At 43.0% G+C, this 20,203-nt stretch overlaps 2 protein-coding genes across 5 annotated transcripts in view; one reads left to right on the forward strand and one right to left on the reverse strand.

Moving 5' to 3' along the window:
* Nucleotides 1–439: 439 nt before the first annotated feature.
* LOC141271741 (uncharacterized) lies at nt 440–20,098 on the reverse strand. 2 transcript variants are annotated; one of them, XM_073681835.1, is made up of 9 exons: nt 19,967–20,098; nt 10,022–10,177; nt 9,701–9,892; nt 7,429–7,552; nt 7,248–7,345; nt 6,344–6,467; nt 6,175–6,272; nt 5,888–5,978; nt 440–3,104 (listed from the first exon to the last, which is right to left on the reverse strand). In XM_073681835.1, exons 1-9 carry the CDS (start codon nt 20,081–20,083, stop codon nt 2,248–2,250), a joined length of 1,857 nt encoding a protein of 618 aa, XP_073537936.1. In that variant the 5' UTR covers nt 20,084–20,098; the 3' UTR covers nt 440–2,247. The 2 variants fall into 2 exon arrangements, with proteins under 2 accessions (XP_073537936.1, XP_073537937.1); XM_073681836.1 differs by having other exon boundaries at nt 442–3,104; nt 9,713–9,892.
* Nucleotides 20,020–20,203, forward strand: part of LOC141271748 (gastrula zinc finger protein XlCGF66.1-like) — a 45,564-nt gene continuing 45,380 nt past the window's right edge. For 2 of the 3 annotated variants that reach the window (XM_073681847.1, XM_073681849.1), the window contains exon 1: nt 20,026–20,136. The gene's annotated coding sequence lies outside the window, so the exon portion shown is untranslated. Of the gene's footprint in view, nt 20,137–20,203 lie in introns of all 3 variants that reach the window. The other variant, XM_073681846.1, reaches the window with a different exon arrangement.

Genomic DNA, 20,203 nt, shown 5'->3' on the forward strand with positions numbered 1-20,203 from the left:
GGAAAGCTATGTGGGGCCCATTATACTGAATGGAAAGCTATGTGGGGCCTATTATACTGTATGGAGGACTATGTGGGGCCCATTATTCTGTATGGAGGACTATGTAGGGCCCATTATACTGTAAACTGGTGGTCCGACGACTTTGTCTACGTTTTTCATTTTGGCCCTCTGCATGTTTTGAGTCTTATATCCCTGATGTAGAGAGTCAGTCTGGGTAAATGTGCATGGAAATGGCAATAATGGAAAGCTGCTAATTGGAGTTTGCCACAAGCCTCCTAATATAGCTGAGGATGATATGCTGCAAAAATTAAAAAGGCAATAAAAACAAGTCATGGTGAAAAGTGTTGGATCCCTTGAAATTGTTCCAGAAAATGAAATAATTCTCCCAGAAAATTATTGCAATTACACATTTTGTTATACACGTTTATTTCCTTTGGATGTATTGGAACAACACAATAAAATAGAGAAAAAAGGCAAATTGAACATAATTTCACACAAAACCACATAAAATAGGCCGGACACAATTGTTGGCACCTTGCCAAACTTGTGGGTAAATAACTTAGTTTCAAGCATGTGAAGCTTCTTCAAATGCAATTGTGGCAAGTAACAGGTATGGGCAATATGAAAATCACAACTAAAACCAGATAAAAAAGGGAGAAGTTGATTCAATCTTTGCATTGTGTGCATATGTGCGCCACACTAAGCATGGAGAAAACAGAAAAAGGAGAAGAGAACTGTCTGAGGAGTTAAGAACCAAAATTGTTGAAAAATATCAACAATTTCAAGGTCCATCTTCAGAGATCCAGATGTTCCTTTGTCCATGGTGCGCAACATAAATAATACATTTACAACCTATACAGTCAAATATGGTTCAAAGATGTTTTGGAATTGGTTTGCTGCCTCTGGCACTAGGTGCCTTGACTATGTGCAGGGCATCATGAAATCTGAAGATTAGCAAAGGATTTGGGGTCATAATGTAGTGCCTAGTGTCAGAAAGCTGGGTTTGTGTGCTAGGTCATCAGTCTTACAGCATGACAATGACCCCAAACATACTTCAAGAAGCACCCAGAAATGGATGGAAACAAAGTGCTGGAGAGTTCTGACCCTCAATGAGCCAGGATCTAAATTCCATTGAACACATGTGGAGAGATCTTAAAATTGCTGTTTGGAGAAAAATATTACAATTTGAGAGTCATCAGTGGTTGATACCATCTTTTCAGTTAGCCATTAAAAGGTAAGAAATTTCAAGCTTTCGAGACTACTCAAGTCGGTTCATCAGGCATAGTATAACACAAAATCTGAAGAGTCACATATTTATACACAAGAGGGCACAGGAATAATGCAATAGATAAGACAAGTGACGTGAAGCAGAACTATCAGTATGGGAGAGGGAGAAGCAGTTGTGGCCGTAAATATTGGAAAAGTTCAAAGATCAGGAGTATGAAAGTTTTATTGTCCTGTGATTGAGGTCTGGCCCATGATTGTGATGCCCTCAAACGGTCTGAGGAGCACATTCCTTAGTTGATGTAAAGACATAAATCCATGAGACACATTCACTCCTGCTCTGAGTATGTCAAAGTTTGTCATAACTTTGTCTCTCTGAGATTTGAAGTTACCTTTTAATACAAGTAATTTCATGTCCATGAATGTTTGGCCACAGGTAGATCTATTCTTTTTTCTTTTTTTGTGTGGCGATGAGAATTCATCCTTGTTTTTAGTTTTTGCCTTGTCTCCCCAACATACAGACCCCCAGTTGGACATTTGGTACATATAATTAAGTTCATTGTGATGCAGCTGAAAGTACCTGGGATCTTGTGGTCCTGATGTGAGTTGGGAATCTTTATCTTGTCCATGGTCATTATAAATGGACGGGTTTTACAGTTACAGTTGGTGAGGATGAATGCTGTAAGTTTCACCACAAAGGTGAAACTATCCTCCCGGTCAGTTTGCTTTCCCTCCCAGTATCTTTTCATTCTAACAATGTTAGGTTTCTGGGAGATTATACTTGTTCCCTTCATTTGTGGTTCTCCTTAGCTTGCCTTCTTTGCCCTATATGAATGTGTTTTTGTTTCTCATTCAGGGTTTTCATATTTTACTTCATACTTTCCTTTCCCCTGGTTGACAGTGTGTTGCGACCTCCCCTCTGGTTCCTCAGGAGGTAAGAGAAACTCAACGGCCTATTAGGGAGTTAGGTCCGTGGTGGCATTTTTAGTTGTACAGCTAGTGCCTTTTAAGTCGGTACAGAGACTAGTTGGGTGTAGTTGTGGCACTCTCCCCTATGTGGGTTCTCCGGTGGCTATCAAGATACGCTTTCTGGTTAAAACATTTCCCACATTTTGAACATGAAAAAGGCTTCTCCGCTGTGTGAGTTCTCTGATGTTTGATAAGAGTTGATTTCACTGTAAAACATTTCCCACATTCTGAACATGAAAAAGGCTTCTCTCCTGTGTGAGTTCTCTGATGTGCGATAAGAGTTGATTTCTCTGTAAAACATTTCCCACATTCTGAACATGAAAAAGGCTTCTCGCCTGTGTGAGTTCTCTGATGTGCGATAAGAGCTGATTTATTTGTAAAAGATTTCCTACATTCTGAACAGGAAAATGGCTTCTCCCCTGTGTGAGTTCTCTGATGTATATTACGTTGTGATTTCTGAACAAAACATTTTCCACATTCTGAACATGAAAAAGGCTTCTCCCCTGTGTGAATTCTCTGGTGCCTAACAAGATCTGATTTCTGATTAAAACATCTCCCACACTTGGAACAAGAAAATCTATTCTCTGCTGTGTGAATTTTTTGATGTTTAAGAAAAGACTTTTTGAGGGGAAAACTATTTGTATATTCTGGATGTGAAAATGGCTTCTTTGCATTAGGAGCAGTTTGTTTTTTAATGCTTATTTTGTGACTTTGATTTTCCTTAGTAGTCGGTAATGAATCAGAAGACAGGACCTGTTTCAAAGGATCAGATGACAGATCTTTGCTGTGAAGGGATGATGGTAAATCTGGAGTAATGGCATTCACTTCAATTGTATCCTGTGGGATCTCAAAATTATCTGATTTAAAAATTGCAGATGTCAGCTGTCCTTCTGATCTCCTGGTACAGACATCTGTCAAGAAGAAAACCAATTATTATTTTTTAAGAAAAAATCCTTGAATTTTATATTTTTGAACATTTGTACTTATACTGTCTGTAAAAAAGGCAAGTTATATAAAAAAAAATTGAATTATTCACCAGGACAATGACAGTTCACAGTCTAATAGAAAACCTCATAGGATGAACCAGTGGAGAATGGTGTCCAACTGTTTGTTCATTCTGTCTCCAAAATATGGAATAAAAAGCCACCAATGTTATGTAGGTGAAATAATACCAATAAAAACTTCAACTCATCTCACAAAAAACAAGTCCCCACTCAGGTCCATCATCTGTCAGTGGAAAAACAGAGGTTTCCACATTATTAGTGGCTCAAAGGCTTTTGAAAAGCAACATGGCTTCCATAAACCAATCCAGCAATATCCACTCTCCCAAAGTCAGATCTCCCCTCGCTTCTGAGCCTTGCAGTACTTTATGTGCCTAAATCACATTTAGCCTCCATGTATTTGGCATTACTATAATGAGAAGAACCCACTTAATTTACGGTGTGTGTCTCCTGGAGCACAATCTGGGCACTATGTGTTGGGTAATAAAATGGCATATTAGCAATTTTCACTCTCCATCATCCACTGCGTGCTAATTTCTGGAAAGTGCCTGTGGAATCAAAATAGTCACTACTCCTATAGATTAATTCACTGAGGGTTATAATTTCCAAAATGGAGTCACTTTATGGGTATTTCTACTGCTCTGGTTTTCTGACATTTTGTCACATTAGGGCTTCTGCAAATGGTGGGTCCCATCTCCTCTGGGATCTGCTCCTGCGACGTCTGCTTCTGTCACCAGGAGCCGCCTTATTCATCCTGCAGGCGGCGCTGGTAATGGAGGAGACATAGGAGCCAGAAGCTCTGGGCGGCGCAGGCTCTGTCCAGCCAGTAAGATTAGGGCGCCTGGGACCTGTAGTACCATCCAGTCTGGCAGTATGGCTGTGTGTGCTGTCCAGCTGGAGTAATCTGCTCCCTGCTTCAGCCATTTGGAAAGCACCACATCCTACTAAAGCTGGAAGCATATTGCCGGAAGCTTCCAGATACAGCCTTGTTCTCCTCTGGTTCAGTCCTCTGTGCTCAGCTCCCGGCTTGTGTATTTGTGTCCTGTTGTGACCTCGGCCCGTTTACTGACTACTCTTGTTTCTTCTGATTTTGTATTTTCTCTATCCTCTTGGTTCTGACCCGGCCACCTGACTATTCTTATTCCCATCTCACTCCACAGAACAGCAGGTAACACCGTGGCCCAAGCCTAGGGGTCTCTGTGTAAGTCCAGATCCATGTAGAGGGGTTAAACCAGTGTTTCCCAAACCCCATCCTCACAGCCCCCCACAGGTCATGTTTTCATGCCTTGATGATACTTCAATCTCCATCAATCACCTGTGTAATACTAAGGAGATCCTGAAAACATGACCTGTGGGGGGTCGTGAGGATGGGGTTTGGGAAACACTGGGTTAAACGGTGATGAGCAAAGTAATTTGTGAAATCTGTAAACGGGGTAGATAGTGCCAAGCCTATTTGTGGTAGCCAATTTTTGATCTTCCAGGTGACCATGAACAGCGCCCCCAATAGATTGTGTCTGGGAACTATTCCAGCAAAATCTGCATTCCTAATAGCTAAATGGCGCTCCTTCCCTTCTTAACCTGCCATGTGCCCAGACAGTAGTGTACAACCGTATATAGGGGATTGTCAGATTCAAGAGAAGTTGGAAAATAATTTGTAAGGTCCATTTGTTTCCTATTATCCTTTGTGAAGAATTTATAAATTATCACCACATAAAGTGACACACGTCAGATTTGAAAAATGGAGCCTAATTAGGAACAGAAAACTGGCTGCGGGAAGGGGTTAAATCAGAGGATTACTGAAGTCAAAAACTGTGACTATAGACAATAAAACATCTACTGAAATGATCAAACTCAACAGTCTTCATCAGAGAAAAATGGGTAACTAGTGGTGAAAGCTCTCTGGGGTAATTAGAGTATGGGGCTCGGTGGCTCTTGGCAATCTAAACCAGGGCTTGAGCCATGCCAACACATCTCCTGCAGGTGTGAATAAATGTATATTACAGCCATCAGCCACGCACAGCTTAGAGATATATCATGGCACAGGTGTAATGTTTTTTGTGTAGTTTATCACAATCCTGTTTGAAGTTAGTTGGTTTTAAAAGATATAGAAAAGTCAGGATAAAGGGAAACTCTGTTGTTATTGTACAGAAATTCACACTTGGCCTCACTGCACATTTAATGTTGTCGATCATAAAAGTGAAGCTTGGCCAGAAAGACTGAACCTGGTCTTGTAGGGACCATATGGGCACATTCAGCAGCACAGAAGGGAGAGAAGGTAGATTCATCTAATAAGATATCAGGGATCTAGGAAGCCAACAGCATCATTACCCTCCACTTTCTCTAAGAGGTCCATCATAATATTTTTCTTCAAGTGATTTTTTACCTTATCAGCACATTCTACGTACGCTGTCATTTGATTTTGTAGTTTACAGATCTGGGCAGGTAATGGTCAGTGTCTTCTAATCCCAGGGGTTAGGTGGATTCTCCAGGTTGTAAGTTGTATAAAAAAAAGGGCTTTTCACAATTTCCCAAAGTAAATTGAACATTTTCAGACGGAGGAGAATGTTGTGGCCTAGCGGCAAAATGGTGATCACACGATTGTGATAAGGCCGGACTACACCACTGATAAAGCAGCCACAGCCACTGACTGAGAAGAATCTGTGACTTCTCTGCATTTAGTGGTTACTACTCACCTGGGTAGTCATATGTAGGAATCTCCTCTTTACACCACTCATCAACCCTCACATATGTCTCTGTAGTATTAATATGGGTCAGATCTTCACCCTGAAACAAATATTATAAAATTCACAGACAGATAGAGAAGTCACATCTATGATCAGCTCTAATCCTGCCATCTCCACCATTCTCATTACACAAGTATAAAACATAATAATGGTGGATAAAACAAGACAGAACACAAGACCTTCACAGCCATCTACACATCATAGGAGAGATCTCATGACACCTTCTCTTCATCTACCTGATGATCCTGAGGAACATTGGGATCTTCTTGTTTACAGTCCTGTGGAAGAAGAGGACGGGGACATCTCTCTGGTGTTGTCCTCTTGCTGGATAGATCTGGAGGAAACACATACAGGGACTGAATTCATTCTTTGCATACAGATAATTATAGGCAGTGTGTCTATTACCTGGTGATGTGAGGGGCTGGGGAACCTCCATCATGACGCCCTTGTACAGATCTTTGTGTCCTTCTAAATACTCCCACTCCTCCATGGAGAAATAGACAGCGACATCCTGACACCTTATAGGAACCTGACACATACAATGATACCGTCATCACCACAATCCTTAATAGCGTTGCAATAGACTTGCATTGAGACGCATATAATCCGTGTCAGTACATTTGTACTCACGGATTATATGCGTTTCAATGTGCGGATGGTACCCAGTTCTGGAGGAGAGGAGACTCTCATCCAGACCTGGGTACCATTGTACCTGTAAAAAAAAGATTAAAATAAAAAAAAAATTATATTCACCTTCCGACGGCCCCCGGTCTCCTTCCCTTTGCTTGCGGGCAGGACTGAAGGACATTCGGTGATGTCACAGTCATGTGACCGCAGGCCCTTCAGTGCAGTGTCCCGCGATCAGCTGACAGCCAGGAACGAGCGCAGCAACACACGCCGGGCCATCGGAAGGTAAGTATAGGTTTATTTTTTTATTTTTAAACATTCTTACAGTCACACTATATAAATCCATGCTATTTGAATGGATTTATATAGTGTGACCTAGTTGTCAAGAACTTTCCAAGTGATGCTAAAATCGCCTGGAAAGTGCTTGTCAATCCGCATGCAGAAACGCATGTGAATAACGCTTCAAATCCGCATGTATTTGGCAGGAAAAACACATGCACAATCTGCATGCGTTTTTTCTGCCAGGGAGATGCAGAAATGCTGCAGAATTTTCTGCTTCATTTCTGCATCGTGGGCACATAGCCTAATGGTGGATAAAACAAGATCGAATACAAAAATACAAGACCTGCACAGCCGTCTACACATCATAGGGGAGATCTCATGACACCTTCTCTCCATCTACCTGATGATCCTGAGGAACATTGGGGTCTTCTTGTTTACAGTCCTGTGGAAGAAAAGGATGGGGACATCTCTCTGGTGTTGTCCTCTTACTGGATAGATCTGGAGGAAACACATACAGGGACTGAATTCATTCTTTACATACAGATAATTATAGGCCGTGGGTATTTAGTCCTGTCTATTACCTGGTGAAGTGAGGGACTGGGGAACCTCCATCATGGCGTCTTTGTACAAATCTTTGTGTCCTTCTAAATACTCCCACTCCTCCATGGAGAAATAGACGGCGACATCCTGATACCTTATAGGAACCTGACACATACAATGATACCGTCATACCCCCGATCCCTTCAAAGTCCCACTCCAATGAGCACTTCATTGCATTCAAACAATCCCTCACTACCTTCAAGTCCACACTCACTGCAGCAAAACAAACATACTTCGCATCCCTCATATCCTCCCTGTCTCACAACCCCAAACAACTATTCAACACCTTCAATTCTCTCCTCCGTCCTGCAGTGCCTCCTCCCTCTCCTCTTATTTCAGACTTTGCTTCATTCTTCAAGCAGAAGATTGACACCATCAGACAAAGCTTTTGCCTAAAGCCGCCACAGCCCCTCCCCACACCTACTCAACCCTCTTCCTCCAAAACCACTTTCTCCACCATTTCTGAAGATCATCTTTCCTCTTCACTCTCCAAATCACACCTCACGACCTGTAAACTTGACCCAATCCCGTCCCACCTCATCCCAAACCTTACCACTATCTTCATCCCAGCCCTAGCCCACCTCTTCAACCTGTCACTAACAACTGGTGTCTTCCCCTCATGCTTCAAACATGCCTCAATCACACCCATCCTCAAAAAGCCCTCCCTTGACCCATCCTCTCTGACTAGCTATCGCCCCATACCACTTCTCCCCTATGCCTCAAAACTACTGGAACAACACGTCCATTCTGAACTGTCCTCCCACCTCTCCTCCTGCTCCCTCTTCGATCGCCTACAATCTGGTTTCCGACCGCACCATTCTACTGAAACTGCCCTGACTAAAGTCACCAACGACCTACTAACCGCCAAATCCAAGCGACACTACTCCATCCTCCTCCTCCTAGACCTGTCATCTGCCTTTGACACAGTGGACCATTCCCTCTTACTACAAACTCTCTCATCTCTCTGCATCACAGACTTGGCCCTATCCTGGATCTCCTCATACCTAACAGACAGGACATTCAGTGTCTCCCACTCACGCACCACCTCATCATCTCGCCCCCTATCTGTCGGTGTCCCCCAAGGTTCAGTCCTAGGACCTCTGCTCTTCTCCATCTACACTTTAAGCCTGGGGCAGCTCATAGAGTCCCATGGCTTTCATTATCACCTCTATGCTGATGACACACAGATCTACCTCTCTGGACCCGATATCTCCTCCCTACTAACCAAAATCCCACAATGTCCGTCCGCCATTTCATCCTTCTCTGATAGATTTCTAAAACTTAACATGGACAAAACAGAATTCATCATCTTTCCGCCATCCCATTCACCCCCCCCCCAACTGACCTATCTATCAATGTCGATGGCTGTCCACTCTCCCCAGTCCCCCAAGCTCGCTGCCTTGGGATAACCCTGGACTCTGAACTCTCCTTCAAACCACATATCCAAGCCCTTTCCACTTCCTGCCGACTCCAACTCAAAAATATCTCCCGGATCCGCACATTCCTCAACCATGAATCTGCAAAAACACTAGTGCATGCCCTCATCATCTCCCGCCTCGACTACTGCAACCTCCTGCTCTGTGGCCTCCCTTCTACCACTCTTGCACCCCTCCAATCTATCCTAAACTCTGCTGCCCGACTAATCCACCTGTCTCCCCGCTATTCCCCGGCCTCTCCTCTCTGTCAGTCTCTTCACTGGCTCCCCATTGCTCAGAGACTCCAGTTCAAAACCCTAACCATGGCATACAAAGCCATTCACAACCTGTCTCCTCCATATATCTCTGACCTAGTCTCCCGTTACATACCCGCACGCAACCTCCGATCCTCACAAGATCTCCTCTACTCCCCTCTTATCTCCTCCTCCCACAATCGCATACAAGATTTCTCCCGTGCTTTCCCCCTACTCTGGAACTCTCTACCCCAACACATCAGACTCTCGTCGACCGTGGAAACCTTCAAAAGGAGCCTGAAGACCCACCTCTTCCGACAAGCCTACAGCCTGCAGTAACCACCGCTGCATGACCAGCTCTACCCTCACCTAATGTATCCTCACCCATCCCTAATAGATTGTGAGCCCTCGTGGGCAGGGTCCTCGCTCCTCCTGTACCAGTCGCTGTCACATTGTGTTCAAGATTATTGTACTTGTTTTTGCTATGTATACCCCTTTTCACATGTAAAGTGCCATGGAATAAATGGCGCTATAACAATAAACAATAATAATAATAATGTTACTGTATAATGTCCCAGCACTACCAGCAGTGTCACCTCTCCAGTCAGAAGCTCAATCATCTTGTAGGTGAGTTCTAGGATCTTCTGGTCACTGATGTCCTCATGTATCAGAAGGTGAGGTGGAGGCCCCGTGATTGGGCTCAGCGGTCTTCCCCATCCCTCAGACACAGGATCCTGACAGCGCTCACTAGAGGTCTTCTTCACTACTGTGTAATCCTGGTTATGGTGAGACACATTAATAAATCTCATTACAGACATTTCCAGAGTCCTCACCTCTCCAGTTCTGTCCATCTGTTATTCCCATAGATAAGAATGATGTAATGTGACATCATTAGAATCTCTCACCTCTCCAGTAAGCCGGAAGAGGATCTCTAGGGTGAGGTGTAATATCCATTCCATCTTCTCCATCTTGTCTCTGTTCATATCCATCTTTGATGGGTAAATCAGGAAAATTCTCTTATATAGAAGATCTTCACTGAGAGGATCCGATATTGTAGAGACCTGAATGAGAAGAAGATGAGCCGATGTAACATCATAAAAATCCTGTGTAATAATACAATTAATGGAGATAATAAGGGAAACATATGAGGAGATTTATTATTTTACAGTAGTTTTTTCTTTACATCTACTAATAAAACCTATATATTTTAGGCCACAGATAACAAACAATTTCTTCCTCGGAGTCTGCAGCTGAATACGTTTCTCATAGACTCACTGTTAGGGAAATAATATTTTCTCAATAACAATTTCTCCCAAACCCCTCTTCCCTCTCACCCCTCCCTTATCCACCATTTGGACCAACTGTTTCCATGCAATTTAACACACACAGCAGAAGTCACTTGTAGACAAATGAAGCACAAAAGGTGCTACTGACCCACTTAACATACGAATGCATCTCTTCTTAGCACAGACCTGGGATAGATTGACACCTTCCAGCAGGGGCAGAGATTGAAGGAAAACTCATTTAGGCTTCAAAGGGGTTTAATACAAACTCCAGGATGTCCGGAGCTGATACAAAATAAGAAATATTAAGTTCCATAACTCCGCTAATAATGGGTCCCATATTTTTAGTGGTAGGGTCAGCCAAGGAACAATATGCTTATTTTTTCATAGTTGTGAGCCCCTCTGGGTAGCTGGGGTGCAAAAGTAACAAAATAACAGACTGCAACTATGTCATATGTGGTCTCTAAAGGAAGTTAAATTCATAACTGAAAAAATGGTATTACTTCCGGGCTTCTGTGATCAGCCAACGATAAGTTATCGCAAAAGCCAGATATCCTAATAAAAATATGGAGACTGGAGACCAGCCCACGTAATGTCATATTAGGAGCTGTGTGGGCATGTCTCCCCTTAGGCATAAAAGAATCCATGGAGGATGGATGAGTATTCATTGCCAGGGGGTATAGAGACTATAATAAACAGATCTTGTTCAATAACAGTCAAATCAATAAGTGGGGCGCCTCCCTCCAGCTAAACGGAATTGTCTCTGCGATATGTTTATTAAGCAAGTCTTCTTTAATCCTGTTTATATTCTGTACTGTATTGTCCCCTTTGTAAAATCCTTGTATATTTTTCATAACACTGCCTTCCTTTTGGATTAAATATAAAATGTAATAGTCCTGTTTCTCTTGCTCTGTAATCGTTCCCTCCCCCGAAGCCATAAACGCTACCAGAACGCAGGTGTCAAACCAGGCCTGTATTATATTTCAAATCTGGACGGTGGTGGCAGCGAATAATAATAATTGGGTTATCGTGAAGCTGACAGTGACCGTACGGGGGCGTATACACATATCCCGACAGAGTGACGGCAACGGTGAGAGATTGTGTGATCTTCCCGGTGTCGTCTCTTTGTGAGTTCCTGACACTCACCTTCCATAACGCTAATTCTCGTCTCATTTTCCAACACTGGAATTGGCATTCGCAATACTGCAGGAGATATTCATTACAAGTGACATGAGAAATAACTACTTCATGATGAGGCAACATCTTCTAGTACGGCTATAAAACCATATTTGGCCAGAGTCCGTCACTGATTACTGCACCACTGGCCGTCTATACGAATGTTTCCCGTCTTCCCCGGACTATAATCTTCCATCAAGTTAGATCTCATGTCTGATTCACACACAGAAGTTTGAGGCTTTTAAAAAAGCTGTTTTGTTTGCACAAACACCGCGGACAGAAATGATTTGATACTAAAGTCTACATGTGCAGTGTATTATGGGGTTTATTTCTGACCTTAGGCTTTCCTATATTACAAGAAAAAAAACAGAAAAAAAAGCTATTAAAAAGATATTAAAATGTTTCAAAAGAAAATTGGCACCAACAATTCTTGTAAAAAAAAAAAATGCAAAAAGCAAAAGACACATTGCCACTTTTAAACATTCGTTTTTGTTCTCATACAAATTCTTTTGGGCACCAGAACATAAATGTACACTGCAAGGCTGGAACAGTTGCAGCTGCAATAAAATCCCTGGCAGTTTAACCACTTGCTCCTGCAAAAAGCAAACATGGCATCTAAGAAGGTTTGACAGAGTTCGACTGATTGCCCCTCCTCCCCCAAGTGCTCAATAGTATGGGGCTGACCAGTTCCTACAATACTAATGCCTAATAATGGTGTCTGGTCCTGCAATGTACGAATGTCTATTAGGCTGGGCCAAAGGCAGCATTCAATAAGTTACTTTTTAACGCCCCCAGACACATTAGACTAAAGCTGCATGATAGCACTGATTTCGAGGGGTTTGGTCAACTATATAATGTATTTGGGGGCCTTGCGACAGATAATGTCAGGGCAGAGAAGGATCTGGGATCCTGAATTTCAGAGGCTAAAATGTTTGTTCTTACTGTAGATAATCCTCCGCTAGAGGAGTCTGGAGGCGACCCTCATACACACCACAGGAAAGCTGGAATATTTGTGTGTATGGGGGAGTCAGGAGCCATCTGCCAAATGACCGATCAGTCAACAATTATCTCATGTTTATGGGGCCGTTAGTATTACACTGACAGGCAGTGATAATACACGGCACTACAGTAGTACAGTGCATCACCTGAGAAATCAGAGGCTTCTGTGTTGTATGATCACACAAATGAGTGTTGTTTAAAAACGTTTATAAAAAAGGTTTAAAAAAGTTTTAAAGTGAAAATATCACAGTTTTAGCAAAAATAAATATTCATCACTATAGGGAAAACATGCATATAATGGGAAAATGGAGAGGGAGGTCAGCTCACTGTTTATTCAATGTATCTTGTCTGAAGATCACCGCATGGAGCCGCCCTGGTCAGGGACATTTCAAGGTTCAAGTAGAGAAAGGAGGAGAGATGGATTCTCCAGCATTGTCCATATTGTTAAAACCTCACATTTATTGTGAATTCATAAAAACTGCTGTGATGGCATACCACCAAGTGCCCATATACCAAACCAATGCTTATTCCTGATTTACAACATGTGAGTCTCTGTGATACTTTTATATCCTTCCCTTTCCTGAGTGTCCATTGATTACTGAGTACTTCTCAGACAATTTAACCCTGTATTGTATGGAAGTAAAAGAGAATACACAAATACAACTCATGCATGAGACATTCAATAAAATCACTGGAAATCAAAAACAAATACAATTAATTGTACTGTGATATTAATCCTGTCTGATGTTCATTCCGTGTGGGGCTCAAGTTTGTAAATTAAATATCCAATATGACTTTCTATTTAAGATTTTTCTTTTCATATCTCCACCTCTTAATGGTTTATAATCCTTTTCTATTCCTAATATCTGAAGGATCTGATATCCCCTTTATGTTTTTGTGAAAAGTGTCTTGAAACCACAGACAGGTTTAATGCTGTGGGATTGATTGCATCAGATAAATGTCTTCTAATACATGTTTATAGCGCATCTGATGTTCATCCCACATATTGTAGTTAACTCTCTATACACTCTATTAAATAGATGACCACTATAGTGTCACAATTGATGAAATTGTGTATTGCAAATTGTTGTCCCGTTAGGTTTTCTTCAAATGTGTCGGTTTTATTAACATAGTTGCATGCTTTACAGGGTGTATGTCCACATTTAAAAAACCCTTATAGGATAACCAAGTCACCAAATACCGGCCCATTAAGACACACTTTGTCATTCTCGTACTCCCTACTGATTGAACCCCTGGACCAGTCTAAAACCCACTTCCAATCTCAATGGGAGAGAGATATGGGTTGCACCTTAACGAGAGATCAGTGGAAGCGAATCTTCACCTTGACACACAAATCATCAATCAGCTCACCAGCTATAAACTGCTTTCTCGGTGGTATAGGGTCTCAACTCGCCTACACTCTATATTCCCAGATGCTAGTCCCATGTGTTGGACATGTGGGGAGGAGGAGGGTGACCTACTACATATTTTCTGGACCTGTAAACTCCTTTCTCCTTTCCGGGGAAAAGTTCTACTAGTGATTAGTAAATTCACTGATCTTATTTCAGACCTTGACCCAGCTTTCGTCCTTCTCCATCACAGCAACATCCCTTTAAACACATATAAAAACTCAATACTGAGACACTTCATCACGTCTGCTAGAGCATGTATTCCCTTGCTATAGAAAAGTAACACTATCCCGACAATCTCACTATGGTTCTCCAAAATAAATGAGATTATGAGATTATGCGAACGGACGAACTCACCTCCAGGATCAATAACTCCCATGATAAATTTTATAAAACATGGTCCTACTGGAGTTTAAATCTTCCGCTGATTACCTTGACCTCATAGGGGAAAGCTAAGTCTATACTTCAGGAGCCTCTCTGACGTTACCCTAACCCTCTTACCCATACATACCTTCCCCCACTTCCCTTTGTCTTTGTGTGTATTTGTGCTTTTGGTTTTAACTACTCGTTTTTTCTTTTAGAACCCTTATTTGTTAGGCTATGTGCCCACGATGCAGAAATGAAGCAGAAAATGTCGGCAGCATTTCTCCATCTCCCTGGCAGAAAAAACACATGCAGATTGTGCATGCGTTTTTCCTGCAGAATACATGCGGATCCACATGTGTATCCACATGCGTTAACGCACGTGTTCCCGCATGCGGACTGACAAGCACTTTCCAGGCGATAGCATCACTTGGAAAGTGCTTGACAACTAGGTCACACTGTATAAATCCATGCAAACGGCATGGATTTATACAGTGTGACCGTAAAAATAAAAAAATAAAAGCTATACTTACCTCCGATGCCGCCGCGTGTGCTGTCGCGCTCCTTCCTGGTTCCTTCTTGGCTTGCCGCCATCTCGCGAGACAGCCTGCGGTCACATGACCGCGACGTCATCTCAGGTCCTGGAAGGAGAAGTACTGCAGGGGCCTCCGGACAGGTGAATATAAACTTTGTTTATTATTTTATTCTTTTTTTCACAGGTACAATGGTACCCAGGTCTGGATGAGAGTCTCCTCTCCTCCAGAACTGGGTACCATCCGCACATTGAAACGCATATTATCCGCTTGTACAAATGTACAGACACGGATTCTATGCTTCTCAAAGCAAGTCAATGGCGGCGCTTCCGCAAAATTAATGAACATGCTGCGGATTTATGAGCGCTGCAGAAACGCTGCGGAAAAATCCGCAGCATGTGCATTGACATTGCGGAATGCCATTGGGGACCTTGGTGCGGATTACCATGCGTTTTTGATGCGTTTCCGCTACGGAAATTCCGCAGCATAAACGCATGAAAAACGCATCGTGTGCACGCAGCCTTAATCCACATGAATATGTAATGACTTAAGGTTTAAGTCTGAGTCACCACGCTGGTATATCCTAAAACACATTGAACCAATGTTCTACCAGCGACTCTACTTTGGATTGTGTTTACTTATTTCATTTTCACGTGTTTTGGAAATACTGGTTATTGTTATGGTTATGTGGTCATGTTTGACCTACTACTTGTTGCACAACTAGTACCCGGTGTTTGTATTTATATTTCCTTTTCAAAACTTAATAAAGATAAATTTATAAAGGATAACCAAGTCATATTGCGTTTAATATTTGTTTTTTGAAAAAAACTAGGTGAAAGTTTTCCGCCTTTTTGGATACAAAACTCAAACAAAATATGCAAAAGAATTTACAAAGTCTGGAGGATGCTATCTCAGACATCAAAAAAACTAAGTTTGAAAGAGATATCAAAGACTACGAGTCAAATTCAATTTACACATGGAAATGAAACAAACCAAGAGCTACTGTTCTGAAATACAGGTCACACAACAAATTCAAAGGAAATAGAGGAGAGAGGAGGTCAGCTTCACAAATCCTAATGTGTCCATGGGTTCCTCTAATTATAATTCTCTGAGGACTAATCTGATGCATCATTGGGATCAACTAAAGACAGATGGAACAAAAATAAATTCTCAAGTACTCCCCACAATTCAGCACAAAACAACGAGCGGGCAGAAAGCTCAAATGTGCCCGGACATGTGCGTTCCATGCTGGAGTGCATCACAGTCTCCTATCTGCGAATGCGCATGTCAGGAAGCATGCGTTCCACACCGGAGAGCATAATGGTTTTGGATTGCATTCCACCAACATAGAAAAATCCTATCTCTGAGATCAGCATCATGGGAGACTAAAAACAAGTATTGCACATCCCATAATGCAATATAAATTTAGATCTACTTTATCACTACATAAAATATGGGATGATGGCCAACAGTATATTCCTAAATGGTCAAATTTGACCCTTATTGCATAGAGACACACAAGGATCACCACACTTGTTAGTTACTAAATAGTATATGTGTGTGATATAACTGATAAGAAATAATTCTGATATAGAAGCTCAGATATCTCGATGAAGTACAACAATATGTGAACCTCATTCACAGGGAACTGAGTAACAATGGGTAGAGTATAAAATCCAAAAATATAATCCAGAATGGGGCTGTATTCACACAAAACAGGCATAGGAAATTTGCTCATTCAGTCCCTTAGGGGCTCGTGAATCCAGTCTAAAAATCCACTCACTTTCTTTTTTGAGGATACATCTATTGCGATCACCTCCTCTGACACTGGGTTTAACCACCTCAATGATACAAATGGAGATGTCTCTGGTTTCACCTCGATGTACACTGTTCATGTGTCTCACTAATGGGGTGTCCCAACCATGGCATATATCACCCAAATGCTCCCCCACCCTCCTCACAGACTCACTCTTGGTCTTGCCTACAAAAACTAGGGGGCAGGTGCATGTGGCCATATACACAAGTACTGAGGTTTTACAGTTGGAATAATCCCTCGGAAAAAAGTTTTTACTCGTGGAGGAACTTGAGAAAGATTTACATGGTCTCATCCAATTACATGTACAACTTTCTCCAGATCTAAAGAAACCGCAGATTCTTCTATCTAGCCAAGTCCCCTTGGGTGCAGGTTTTTTGTAGAAACTATACACTAAATGGTCCCTAATTGACCGAACCTTTCTGAAAGTTATTGTGGGAGTAGACCCCACAGCACCCTCAGGTCCGGGTCAGCCACAAGTATATCCCAGTGTTTTCTGAGGATATTAAAGATACGACAATCAGAGTGACTGTCGTAAGTTTTTCTTACTTGTGTTATCCCATCTTTTTCTTGGTCTCTTGGTTAGGTATGGAGGAGTGTCAGTCTCTCCCATTTTTCTGAAAACAATGATGCGGAATCCAAAATGTACCAGGAGTACCCTTTTTCCCTGAATCTGGTGTTCAGGTCTATTGCCTGTATACTAAAATCTGTGACATTATGGCAGTACCTTCTCAACCATAAAAATTAGCCCTTGGGTATTCCTCTTTTTATGGGGATGGGGTGGTGGCTATCCCACTTCAATAGTTTATTAGTGCTTGAAGGTTTATGGTAGATGAATGTCCCTAGGGTCCCAGCCTGTTCTTTCTTGATTAGTACATCCAGGAACGGCAACTGGCAATAATTAAACTCAGATGTAAATCTCAGGCCGACTCTATTGATGTTGAGTTCCCTGACAAATTCAAAAGATTGTTCATTCGTTCCTGACCAGATGATTAAAATGTAGCCAATATATCTATACCACACCCCAATAAATGGATGCCACCACTTATGATCATCCCTGAATATTGTGGTTTCCTCCCACCAGCCCAGGAATAGGTTAGAATACGAGAGAGCCCAGGGCTCCCCATCGCAGTACCCCTGAGCTGGTGAAAGTACTTCCTGTCAAAAAGAAAGAAGTTATGAGTAAGACAAGAGTGAATTTTAGAAGATCCTCCATGAAGTCATTATGTCTGCTACACTCTATTGATCTCAATTTCAAGAAACGTCTTACTCCTCTGATACCATCCTCATGCAGTATATTACTGTACAAAGCCTCAATATCTAGTAAGACTTGCTCCCCTACATGCATGTATACATGCTCGAGAGTATACATGTAGGGGAGTAGGCAGAGGGAAAACCAATTCCAGAGGGATTATTCCAACTGTAAAACCTCAAGACTTATTCCAACTGCAGGACCTCAGGTGGTACTGGGGGAACATTATACTGTGGGGGTCATCATACATCCTGCATAAGGGGCATAATGGGGGCATTACACTGTGTGGGGGGCATCATACATACTGCATAAGGGGCATAATGGGGGCATTACACTGTGTGGGGGCATCATACATACTGCATAAGGGGCATAATGGGGGCATTATACTGTGTGGGGGGCATCATACAATCTGCATAAGGGGCATAATGGGGCCATTACACTGTGTGGGGCATCATACATACTGCATAAACGGCATAATGGGGGCATCATACATACTGCATAAGGGGCATAATGGGGGCATTACACTGTGGGGGGGCAGCATACATCCTGCATAAGGGGCATAATGGGGGCATTACACTGTGTGGGGCATCATACATACTGCATAAGGAGCATAATGGGGGCATTACACTGTGGGGGGCATCATTCATACTGCATAAGGGGCATAATGGGGGCATTACACTGTGTGGGGGCATCATAAATCCTGCATAAGGGGAATAATGGGGGCATTACACTGTGTGGGGGCATCATACATCCTGCATAAGGAGCATAATGGGGGCATTACACTGTGTGGGGCATCATACATCCTGCATAAGGGGCGTAATGGGGGCATTACACTGTGTGGGGCATCATACTTCCTGCATAAGGGGCATAATGGGGGCATTACACTGTGTGGGGGCATCATACATCTTGCATAAGGGGCATAATGGGGGCATTACACTGTGTGGGGGCATCATACATCCAGCATAAGGGGAATAATGGGGGCAATACACTGTGTGGGGGCATCATACATCCTGCATAAGGGGCATAATGGGGGCATAACACTGTGTGGGGGCATCATACATCCAGCATAAGGGGCATAATGGGGGCATTACACTGTGTGGGGGCATCATACATCCAGCATAAGGGGCATAATGGGGGCATTACACTGTGGGGGGCATCATATATCCTGCATAAGGGGAATAATGGGGGCATTACACTTTGTGTGGGCATCATACATACTGCATAAGGGGCATAATGGGGGCATTACACTGTGTGGGGGCATCATACATCCTGCATAAGGGGCATAATGGGGGCATTACACTGTGTGGGGGCATCATACATACTGTATAAGGGGCATAATGGGGGCATTACACGGTGTGGGGGGCATCATACATCCTGCATAAGGGATATAATGGGGGCATTACACTGTGGGGGGCATCATACATCCTGCATAAGGGGCATAATAGGGCCATTACACTGTGTGGGGGGCATCATACATCCTGCATAAGGGGCATAATGGGGGCATTACACTATGTAGGGCATCATACATCCTGCATAAGGGGCATAATGGGGGCATTACACTGTGTGGGGGCATCATACATCCTGCATAAGAGGCATAATGGGGGCATTACACTGTGTGGGGCATCATACATCCTGCATAAGGGGCATAATGGGGCATTACACTATGTAGGGCATCATACATCCTGCATAAGGGGCATAATGGGAGCATTACACTGTGTGGGGGCATCATACATCCTGCATAAGGGGCATAATGGGGGCATTACACTGTGTGGGGGCATCATACATCCTGCATAAGGGGCATAATGGGGCATTACACTGTGGGGCCAGTAAAGGGGGCCTGTACTATGAGAACAATACGTTTCCTCCCTTCCTGTCTCCATAGTTGGGTCGTATGTATCTATTACAGGAAACAGAACAAAAACATTATGATTCTTATAAAGGGGCAACACAAGACCCCAAAAGAGTCTCGGTGCTCAAGGGGTTAATGCCCCCTGCGCCCAGTAATGGGGGGTCTCCACATACCTCCACCTGCAGGGTAAATGCTAGAATGTATGGGCTACTTCCGGGTATGACGTCATTTCCGGGGGCGTGTCCTGACTGTGCATTACGGGTGTGTTCTAGTTGAGCAGCAGGCGCCATAGCCTTATGCCGAGGGACTGGGAGACAGGCTGCTGGTGAAGCTGCAGGAGGAGGTCAGTGCTGCTGGCTTGTGGGGGCTCCGGGTGGGATGCACGCTTGGGGGCTGGTGGTGGCTATGTG

The sequence above is a fragment of the Phyllobates terribilis genome, unplaced genomic scaffold, assembly GCF_046119375.1.
Source record: "Phyllobates terribilis strain yellow unplaced genomic scaffold, ASM4611937v1 Scaffold_5__5_contigs__length_657084704, whole genome shotgun sequence".
NCBI lineage: Eukaryota > Metazoa > Chordata > Amphibia > Anura > Dendrobatidae > Phyllobates > Phyllobates terribilis.

What these genes read in the sequence shown, in the direction of transcription:
- LOC141271741 (XM_073681835.1), bottom strand. Translation starts at nt 20,083, where the DNA reads ATGGCGCCTGCTGCTCAACTAGAACACACCCGTAATGCACAGTCAGGA. An exon ending in CCAGTCCCTCACTTCACCAG is followed by an intron (nt 7,346 to 7,428) that starts GTAATAGACAGG and finishes TGTTTCCTCCAG; the next exon opens with ATCTATCCAGTAAGAGGACA. An exon ending in ATGTTCCTCAGGATCATCAG is followed by an intron (nt 5,979 to 6,174) that starts GTAGATGAAGAG and finishes TATTTGTTTCAG; the next exon opens with GGTGAAGATCTGACCCATAT.